Source organism: Panthera leo, chromosome A2 (assembly GCF_018350215.1).
Source record: "Panthera leo isolate Ple1 chromosome A2, P.leo_Ple1_pat1.1, whole genome shotgun sequence".
Classification (NCBI taxonomy): Eukaryota; Metazoa; Chordata; class Mammalia; order Carnivora; family Felidae; genus Panthera; species Panthera leo.
The window spans coordinates 20,896,754-20,907,035 of record NC_056680.1 but is presented as its reverse complement, the minus strand read 5'-3'; the positions used below and the strand labels follow the sequence as shown (position 1 = coordinate 20,907,035).

The 10,282-nt window shown below is 59.4% G+C and overlaps 1 protein-coding gene across 2 annotated transcripts in view; it reads right to left on the bottom strand.

Moving 5' to 3' along the window:
• Positions 1–2,435: 2,435 nt before the first annotated feature.
• The window catches only part of NISCH (nischarin), a 33,098-nt gene continuing 25,251 nt past the window's right edge, over positions 2,436–10,282 (bottom strand). For both annotated transcript variants that reach the window (XM_042929594.1, XM_042929596.1), the window contains exons 16-21: positions 8,170–9,564; positions 6,031–6,448; positions 5,356–5,512; positions 4,714–4,842; positions 4,073–4,234; positions 2,436–3,657 (exon numbers count right to left, since the gene is read on the bottom strand). In XM_042929594.1, coding sequence (XP_042785528.1) covers positions 3,047–3,657; positions 4,073–4,234; positions 4,714–4,842; positions 5,356–5,512; positions 6,031–6,448; positions 8,170–9,564 — 2,872 coding nt within the window. In that variant the 3' untranslated portion in view covers positions 2,436–3,046. The remainder of the gene's footprint in view (positions 3,658–4,072; positions 4,235–4,713; positions 4,843–5,355; positions 5,513–6,030; positions 6,449–8,169; positions 9,565–10,282) is intronic.

Sequence of the window (10,282 nt, the reverse complement as noted above, 5' to 3'; positions counted from 1 at the left end):
AGGCACAGGACAGGCGGGTGGGACGGGGCGGGCAGTTGCTTTAAAAGCAGCCTGGAGGCCCCGCCAGTTCACCCCCACAGGAACCCGCCAGGATTTCCTTCTGCTATCAGCAGCCTGCAGGCGGAAGGGAAGGTGCTGGCCGCTGACCCCTGCATGGTCAGCCTGGGCCCTGTTTGGGGCTTCCTGGCCTGGGACCCTCCTCTTGGTATCACTGACCCCAAGCCCACCAGCAGCCACAAGCCTGGGGCTTATCAGAGGGTGTGAAGCAAATTCCGATGTAAACAACCATCCAGCCCCTGTCTGCAAGCCCGGCCTGTATCATTCATAGGCTCTGGGGGTGGGGGGCTCTGGCGGTTGTGGGTAGGGCAGCCCCTGAATCAGGTCTGCCTGTCTTGACCTTTCCAAGTGCTGAGAGCAGGTCTGGGCCCGTGCTAAGCAGACAGCGCATCAGATCCTTCTTTGGCTCACCTGCCCCAGCCACACCCTCCACCTTGTTCTTGCACCCTCCTCCTCTTCCCAAGGAGCCTCCTGGCTTCCCACTGCACCCCAAAGCCCTCTACCAGCCCCTGAGCTTGCCTGCTCTGCCATGAGCCTCTCCACTTCCTAACCTGCTGCTGTTCCCCCAGATCCTTTCACAGGGACTCACCCCAAGGTCAGCCTCAAGTCAAGCAAGGGTCACCAGCTGCCATCACCTCCTAGCACTTGCCACCAGCTGACACTTTATTTCATTTATTCTCTGTCCTCTGATGGAATGTCAGCTATGGGAAAGCACGGATGGTGTCTGGCTGTTTCTCACGGTTGATGCTTAGTACAGATTTGTGGAGTGAACGAAGGCAGGCAGGTACCTTTATCATCCCTGTTACTGGTGGGGAAACTAGACTCAGTGCTGGGGCACTTGTCTAAGGTTGCTTGGCTAATCAGTATTAAGGTCCCATTCTCAACGCTTAAGGTCTGTTGCCTGCAGGGCCCCGTGCACTACACAGCGCAGCCCCTTGCCAGTAGATTCTGTGCTCACGGACTCAGGCAAGGGCCGACTATCATGCTGGTCCATGGCGCCTGGGAACAGTAGCCCAGGTGGTGAGGCCTGTGTATGCCAGGCCTGGGCATGGTGGACCCTGCCTCTGGTTGGCACCATCCCTGTTTACACACAACAGATAGAGGCTGGTAGCCACGTAAATGTCTTCAATAAAAGCCTGGTAGGGAGAGAAGCCTTGTCACCTGACTCCTCCTCCTCCTCCTAAGCAGGCCTCTCTCCCCTCACTGGCTGGAGGGGCCATCGACTGGGCTAGCTTTTGAAATCTGGCTGGGGAGGTTGTGAGTGGAGAGACCTTCCCAAATGTGGCTCACCCCCTCCCCCCCCTCCCCCCCCCCCCCCCCAGCCGGGCAGCCTTCCTGAGGGTGACGAGTGCTGCAGACCCTCCTGAAGAACAGGAGTTGTAGGCTGGAAGCTGGGCTGGCCACCCTCCACTCACCTCTTCTCCAGTCCTGCCTGACCCAAATGGCCCCAGGGCCTTGGGAACTGAGACTCCTCACTGGACCAGGATGGAAGAGACAAGTGGGGCTCCAGGGCCCCACTCTGGGGGTAGGAATGGGGTGAGAAAGGGTGAGACACGGGACTGGCTCCCAAAGACATCCCAGGTCCTTGTCTGACAGGGCTCCCTGAGGCAACCCCCACTTCTCTGAGAACAGGAACATCCTATCCACCACCTGGGGCCACCTCCCACAGGCCATCTTCCTGCCAGCGCTCCCGGTGAGACCCCTCAGGCCCCAGCCTACACAATCCCAGACTCCAGGCCTTACCCTCACAACAGACTGCAGCTTCAGCTGGGGCCGGGCCAGGTGTGACATCCCAGACCCATGTGGGAGGGAAGCAGGAAGCAGAAAGGAAGTGAGCCCATGTACCAGGTGTGCCCTGAGGCTCAGGGTCTAACCCCAGCTCAGCACGGCCCGATCCCAAGGGTCCCCTGACACCTCCCCTGTGCCGGCACTCCCCTGCCAGCACCACCCTGGAAGAGCAGCTCCTTTGCCCTCCGTGCCCTTCTCCCTCCCCCGCTTTTCCCTTGCCCCCAGTAGCTCACCTTCCTGCTTCTCTAGGGTACCCTCTCCCTCATGCCAGCCCTGCCAGTGAGCAGGAAGCAGAAAGCCAGTGAGCTCATGTACCAGGTGTGCCCTGAGGCTCAGGGTCTAACCCCAGCTCAGCACGGCCCGATCCCAAGGGTCCCCTGACACCTCCCCTGTGCTGGCACTCCCCTGCCAGCACCACCCTGGAAGAGCAGCTCCTTTGCCCTCCGTGCCCTTCTCCCTCCCCCGCTTTTCCCTTGCCCCCAGTAGCTCACCTTCCTGCTTCTCTAGGGTACCCTCTCCCTCATGCCAGCCCTGCCCTGGTCCAGTGCCCTGCTGGGACCCCAGTGCCCCTTGAAATAAAAGACCCAGACTGTGTCAAACTCTGCTTTATTGGAGTAGAGAAAACAGGCAACAGGAATCACACTCGGTGCTGGTAGCTCTAGGTCCCCTGTCCCCATCCCTCTCAGCCCAAGGCTTGGGGACTCCTGCCCCCATGGGGCTTTCCCACTTGTCTGGACCAGCAGAGGCCTCCACTTCGGAAAACTGCACGGGGCGGGAGCTTCCGACATGTATTTTGCTACCAGCTTCACGATTAGCAGCAAACAGCACAATGACAGCACGTGACTGGACATTTCAGGAAAGGACACAAAGAAGAATAAATCGGACCCATGGTGCCACACGTTAATAACAGTCCCACGACAGAAGACACGACACTAGAATGCTGGCCACACCGCACCAGGGCAGGCAACAGACCACAGGAGGCTGGCGGCACATGGAGGTCCTGGAGGGTGCCGGCGCTTTCACTCCCAGTACTGGAAAGAAGTAACTGAACACCTATGTTCACATTCTCTGAGGACAGTCAAATGAAGGTACCCAAAAGGGAGGAGAAAACGCTTTAAAAATGACAAAGAGAGCCTGCTTCCCGCCCTGAGTGGACGCCAGGGTGGGCATGGCAGGCAGCAGGGGCCAGCTGTGGTCCGGGCTAGCCAGTGAGCTCGACGGGCAGCTCACGGCCACACAGGGCCTCCCACTGGCGAGCCAGCAGCGAGATGAGCTTCTCGCGGCTCTCAGCGCTGGGGACAAACACCTGCCACTGGACCTCACGGCCCTGGCTGCTGCTGGCAGGGCCGTCTGCTACTTCCCCGAAGTGGTCCGGGGTGACGCTGCCCATGAGGTCACGGCCCTGAACATCGTCAAAGATGAGGGTGAGGGCCTGTGGGTAGGTCTGGTAGCCCATGAGCACGCGGTCCAGGTCTCGGACACGGCGGCCGTCGTCCAGCCGGTACCGGTCTCTCTGCGGCGGCTCTTTGGCGAACTCAGGCAATGGGTAGTGGACAAAGTCCTCGTCCAGGAGAAAGATCTCAGCACTGGTGAGCAGGAGCGTTTTGGGGCGCAGCATGCCCCTGCAGCGCCCAGGGGGCGGCGTGCCCACCTGGAACGCCTGCACATAGAGCAGGATGCTGAGGGCTGGCGCCTTCTCTGGGTCAGCCATCTTCTGGGCCACAGTGAAAGTCAGGTCCCCAATCTCCTCCTCACTGGGGTAGGTGAATTTGACGCGGCTCGAGTGGATCAGCTCGTAGTTCTCCATCTTCCCTGCAGAGAGAGATGGCCACCGGGGCTAGAGCCTGGAACTTGCCTGCTGTGGGGCCCGGAGCACCAGCAAACCCACGCTACACAGAATGGCGGCATAAGGGGCTGTCAGAAGCGGGGGAGTGCTCCAGGCTCCCACGCTTGGGAAGGACACCCACAGGCCAGCAGCTCAAAGCGGAGCAGACGCTTGAGATGCACGTGCCGAGTGGCTGAGGGTTTGCTGGGATAGAGGCTCTGCAGTGAAAAAGCTCATGTGAAACCCTAGCTGGCTAAGCAGGAAAGACAAAAAGTGAGAAGGCAGAAGGGGTTCTGGGCACAGACAGGTGCTCTGGGGTCTGCTGCAGCCCTTGGGGTCAGGGAGGAGGTCGGTGACATCGGCCCAAGTGGCCTGTCTGCAGCCTGAGCCAAGTGGGGGTACCTGTGGTCTTGTTCCCAAACTCAGAGTAGAAGTCCTTATCGACAGGTTCAGGGGAGGGTGTGCGCTCTAGGGAGGAGAGCACGGCCATGAGGTGCTGGAGGAAGCAGTGTGTCAGGTAGCTGTCCCGTGTCAAGCATGTAACCACCTGCACCGGAGAGGAGCCTGTAGGAGAAAGGGCTGGTCACGGTTGCAAGCCGCCACCCCTGGGCTCTGTCCCTGCCCCCCGAGACCACAGAGCCATGAGGGCCCACGTGGGAAAGCATCACGAGGCCTGGAGAGATAGCTATTTCTCAGGCCGGAAGGGCTGCGACATTTTTCTGGAAGGGGATGCAGAGGCATTAGGGAAAAAGCTTAGCTTTCTCTCTTCAGGAAGTGTGAGTCAGAAACATCCTGCCCGTGAGCCCTGGGCCCACTCTGCCTGCCCGTCGGCCACTTGGTTGCCTTGGTCCCCGCCTCGCGCTTGAGCCCTGGGGGGTTCTGCACGCTCAGCAGTTCCTGAAGCCGCTTCCTCCCACTCCGGTGAACGGACTTGGGAGCAGAGATAACCCAGCCTGCGATAACGCACCCACATGTGGAAGGTGGAAGCCCACTGGTGACGCTGGCCTTCACCCAAAATAGGAAAAAGCATAGCAGTCACTCACCCGTCAGCCGGAAATACTGGTCGAAAAGTCCAACGTTGACTGCCTGCAAGTCGCTAAGCTTTAAAACAAAGCACTGGGAGATGTGGAAGGGACTGTTGTTGTAGTCCGTGTTCTTCTGATGCCAGAAATCTATGATGGAAACACAGGAACCAAGCGTGGTGCTGGCTGTGCCAGGGGAGCCCAAGGGTCCCAGGTGTACAGCTGTGTCCAGCAGGAAGGGGTGCCCCTGGCCAGCCCGGTCTGCTGAGGCCTGGCAAGGAGCCACTGCTACCTCTTATACACACGAGGCCTCACGGGCAATGTCTTGCCTGGCTCAGCAGAGTCACGAGGAGCCCTGTAATAGGCCACTAGCTAAGGCTCCCACCGAGGCCCCACAGGACACAGGCTGCCCAAGCCCTCCTCGTCACTGCCAGTTCCTGGGTACTCACTGGGCCTGGACTCAAGCCCTGGCCTCTGGTCTCTTGTGACAGCTCCAGGAAAGAGCGTGGTTATCAACCCCCTTCCTCAGACAAGGGACGCTCCGCCCAGCCCTGCTGAATCGCTGCTGCCTGAGGCCACACAGCTGGCTACAGAGACAGAGCCCAGCCTGTCTCCTCAGGCACTGCTCTGAGCTCCTGGGTGCCAGCAGGCCCCGGTGCCTACCCTGTAGTGGCTCTGAGAAGTAGCGGCGGAGGCCATCGTGCAGCACGAAGTACACAGCCTTGGTGGAGAGCAGCACGCAGGCGGTCACCTCCAGCCCCGGGGTCTGGTAGAACACCACTGAGCACCACATGAGGTGCCTCAGCTCCTCGTTTTCAACCTGGATACAGAAAGGCCGGGTCTGGCCCTGCAGCAGAGCAGGGCCGGGGCACACAACTCTCTTCTAGGCTGTACCTGAAAACAGCTCTGGGCAGGGCAACCCCCCATCAGCCCCACTGCTCTGGTGACCTGCACATACCGGTGACATGGCCACAATCCCAGATGGGGAGACGCAAGACCCTCATCGCATCTTGTCAACGCATTTATAAACTTGGAAGCAGAGAAGGATTCAAGGGTGGGAGATGGATGTGGGGCGGGGTGTGCCTGGGGCCCAAGGCTAGGGGTGGCCACAGGGTGAGGTGGTGACAGGAAAGACAACTGACCAGGGAGAGCAGCCCAGGACCTCCCTCCCCAGGTCCTCAAAGCTGTGACCAGCTAAAGCTAGGGAGGAAAGCCAGCACAGAAGTCCAAGAGCCTGCAGCTGACCCCAAGCCAAGCCCTGCCACAGCTCCCAGGACCAACTGTACCACCTTTCTCCACATGAGCACCAGTCAGCGAGCCCGGCTCTGGGGCCACTACCTCGGCAATGCTGCTGTGAAAGAGCTCGATGATGGCGCTCCCCTGTAGGCTAGCGATGTGACGGAGCGATGGGCAGGCGGGCAGGTGGGACGGGATCTGATTCTCCTCGGAAGTGGACCGGATCAGCTGCTCGCTTGGGTACTGAGCAGGGGCCTCCGCTGGCACCAGAGGCTCTGCTGGGGCCGGGGCAGCTGGGGTCGGGGCTGGGGTCTCCACTGGGGACTCCTCTGAGCCCGAGGCCTCTGATGGGACCGAAGCTGGAAGCGAGGCCTCCACTGGACCTGGGGTCTTCGCAGGGTCTGAGGCCTCTGCCGGGGACGGAGCTGGGACCTCCACCGAGGCTAGGGCCAAAGCTGGCGCCTCCACCGGGTCCGGGGCTGGAGCCTCCACCAGGACCTCCTGGGAACGCTGGTCATTGCTGCATCCCCCAGTCCCCAAGAAACACTGTGTTAACACAGGGACCCCAGGCGGAGGGTCACATCACACACAAAACCTCATGTCCACCAAGTGCCACCTCTGAGGTCACCTGGAGATGTCTGGGTTCCCTACAGGAAGACAGAACAAAGGGAAAGTGCCAGGCCCTTTCTCTTAGAAGGGAGATGGGTAGACAGGGGAAAGACAGACCATCTGGTACCCTAGGGCTGGGATGGCCAGATATACGTGGCCCAAGGACTAAAAATGCATTTTCAGAAGGTGGTAGAGGTGCCAGAAATGCCACTCTAGAATCCGTAGAATTCTACGGCCTGGGACCTGAGTGCAAACAGACGTTAACAACCAAAACCAAACTGTTCCTCAGTTTGCCTCTGGGTCCTCCTGAAGTAGCCCAGGCTCTCATCCCATCTAGCCATATACACGTGGCCACACTGGGTTTTTGCTGGTCTGTTCTAATTACAAGACCAAACAATGCTCAGAACCCTTAAAGCTCAGGTTAGGAACGGACCCCTGAGGTTGGGAGGACCCTGCAACTGGCCTACATGCCCCAGGCTGACGGGGTCTTTTGGACATCATCCTCTCTGTTGGGACAGTCCATCTGTTGAGAGAAATCCCTGGGACCCTGATCTTGGAGAAATCCCTGGGCTGTCTCCTTGTTGTCCTGCAACAGAGATACATCTGCTGGGGAAAAGCAGGGCACCTATTTTCTGCATGCGGTCCCTACTATGGGCAGGTTTCAGCCAGGCTTGGGGACAGCAGGGAAATGGAGACAAGGTGTCACCACTAGAAGCCGCAGCACAGGGGCAGGGAGGGGAAGACCCTGAAGTGTGTGCAGACATTGAGTGTTTCTCTGGAGGCCACAGGACTTGAGCTGGGCCCAAGAAGGGTACCTGATTCATCCAGAGAGAGGCTGGAAGCCCTTTGGGAACACCGGTTAGGGGACTGGGACTGGAAGCAGGCTGTATGAGCTGCTGGGATGAGAACAGGGTCTCCACTGCTCATAGAGATGGAAGAGAAAATGAGGGTAGGGTAGGCTGTATCTCAGAGAATAGGAGGACCACCAGATGAAGGGTTTTCTTGCCCAGGCTGGGGAAGCCCCAGCCTGTATGAAGCCGGGGGGCAGGTGTGCCCTCCAGGGCACAAGGTCCCTCTGGAGGCTTGGGTTGGGGTGAACTGAGGATATGATTACGGCTGCCCACAGGCTTCCCTCTAGCCTCAGCCCCAGATGGCCCTGAGGGAAACCCAGGGAGGGAGATGGGGGGAAGTCAGGCTTGGGGACAGAAGCAAAGTGAGGAAGAACAGGACAAAGCTGCCACTACTTCCCTGTCTCCCCTGCCACAAGAAGGAAAGGAGCTTTCAACGAGGGGACCACCCAGGTCACAAACTCAGACCTTCGCACTTTGCCACTCTTAGCCAACAAGTTCCTCTGGAAGGAATTTACAGAATGGTACATAGAGAAAGAGCCCCTCAGCAGACCAGTTCTCCCCGGAGAGGGGTATATGGCTTACCACCAGGGTAAGGCTTGGTACTGGGTGTCAGAGGCAGCCAAGAGCAGTTTTGAGGCTGGTCAGAAGTCAAAGAGGAGCAGAGGAGCTGGGCCCACCCTGGGCCCACTCATGCAGATGCTCAGAGATGTGATTTGGGGCGAACGGTCTCAGAAACGGTCCCCCCCACAACTTTCCCTCAAGAGCCCGTGCTCAGTCTCACCTGGCCCTGCCCTCGGCAGGCTGGCCATCCACGAGGGGCCTCTGGGACGGGGCCCCGGTCGCGGGGCTCTTGGCGATGACCACGGTCTTTAGGTCCTGCAGCGAGGCCCGCAGCTGGTTGTAGATACGCAGGAAGTGGAACTTCTCATGGGGCAGCACAAAGATGGCAGTGACAAAGCGGTAGCCCACGAGCAGCTCAAGCACATGGCCATCTGCGAAGGCACCCCGTGGCTGGGTGCAGCTGCGTGTGGGGTCCAGCAGCACCGTGGATAGTGGCACGCGGCTGAGCTTGAAGCTGTTGCGGTTGCGACAGTTGTGGGTGCCGCGGTTGGGCATGGGGTTGAAGTCGGCCTTGATGACGTTGAGATGCTGGGGCGTGAGCAGCAGCCAGTAGGGGATGGCAGCCGATTTGACGGCCTCGGAGGGTGCGCAGCAGGAGCGCCGCACAGCTGAGCAGAGCGTGCAGCTGGCCCACTCGATGTTGCCCGAGTAGTCCCCGGCGGCCGTCTGTACCATGCGCTTGTCACTGTAGACCAGGTAGACGGGGAAGCAGCCCTGGCTGTGCTCCTGGCCGCCGCCCGCCACCTTGTAGAAGGTGAGCAGCTGGCGGAGGAACTCCTGCAGGCTGGTGTGGCTGCCATAGAGCACGGGGCTGCACAGCATGGCCATGTGCTGTGGGGCGAAGCACGAGCGCAGGTCAGCATGGAACTCGTGCAGGTTGGTGGCATCCGAGATGATGAATAGCGTGTTCTCGCTGTGCCGCACCTTGAGCACCAGGCAGAGCTCCGGCATAAGGAAGCCGAACTCCGTGAGATCACCGTGGGGGAAGCAGAAGACGAAGCGCAGGGACGAGAGGATATGCTGGCTGCTGCCCCGCGACTCCTGGTGTGGGATCTCGAAGACGGCGATGCCAAAATCGGTGAGCACAAGGCAGGCGGCGAACTGGCGGATGCTGCCCTGCACGTGGATCAGGAAGCACCAGAGCACCTTGAGGATGCGGATGTGCTCCAGCAGAAAGTCCTCGTCTGCACCCAGGGCCCACTCCAGAGCCAGGCGCTCCTCCTCGCCCTCCTCCTCCTCCTCCTCCTCCTCTTCCTCCCCCTGGCCACCTTCTTCCTCTTCCTCCACATCCGGGGGCCCCATTTCAAAGTAGCGGTTCTCAGCAACATCCTCCTCATCGTCCTCATCCTCGCCCTGCTCGCCCTGGCCCTCCTCCCGCTGGTTGGCAGCCTCAATCCAGGCAGGCAGCTGTCGCTCAATGGCCTGCCGGATGAGTGTGCTCAGGCGCTGGATGAAGTCCTGGTTGGTGGCCGTGTAGCCAATACAGGTGAAGGGCAGGAAGATGATCTGGCCGGACCCAGGCACCACCTGGACCTCTGGCTCCGCATGCTCCAGGCTGTGTGGGGAGAGGCCAGGTCAACGGTATGTTGCGCTGGGCCATCCCTACCACCCACACACACAACCGTCTGCTGCACCCTGGCCTCAAGGGTCTCCCAAGCCTTCTAAACAGCTGAACCTGTCCTGAGCCCACAATAAGCGTCCCAGTGGGGAGCCAAGGTGCTGGAAGGCTGGGACTGCCAGTTCAGTGACAGCCCATACTCCCAGGGCTCGGCCCACAGGCACCAACACTGTCCTACCCACACCACACAGGATCCCCCAACAGAAGCACCACAAAGACTTCTCAGTCATTCAGACGCTGGCCGTGAGCCCCAAAGACGAGAGCTAAAGGGCATGAAGTCACTGGTTGACAACAGTTCCCTTCAGGGGCACCCAGGAGCCTCTGGGATGGGAGTCAGGCAGTAAGCTAGGTGGGTCTTCGGACTTTCCACATTTAAATTCTAGCTCCTCTTGGCCACTGCTCCCCTTATGCAAAAGCATACAGAGAATCGCATTGGGAAACTTCTATAAAAGGTCAGAAAGTAAACACTTCAGGTTTTGGGGGCCACCCCACCCACATATTCTTTTTTTAACAGTGGCTTAAGAATAGAACAATCATTCTTAGCTCACACAGGCTGTAAAAAATAAAATAGGCTGTGGACCAGATCGTCCTTAATCTGCTGACCCCTAGTATGGGATAACGTGTCAAGCAAACTTCAGGGATTAGAATTTGGAAA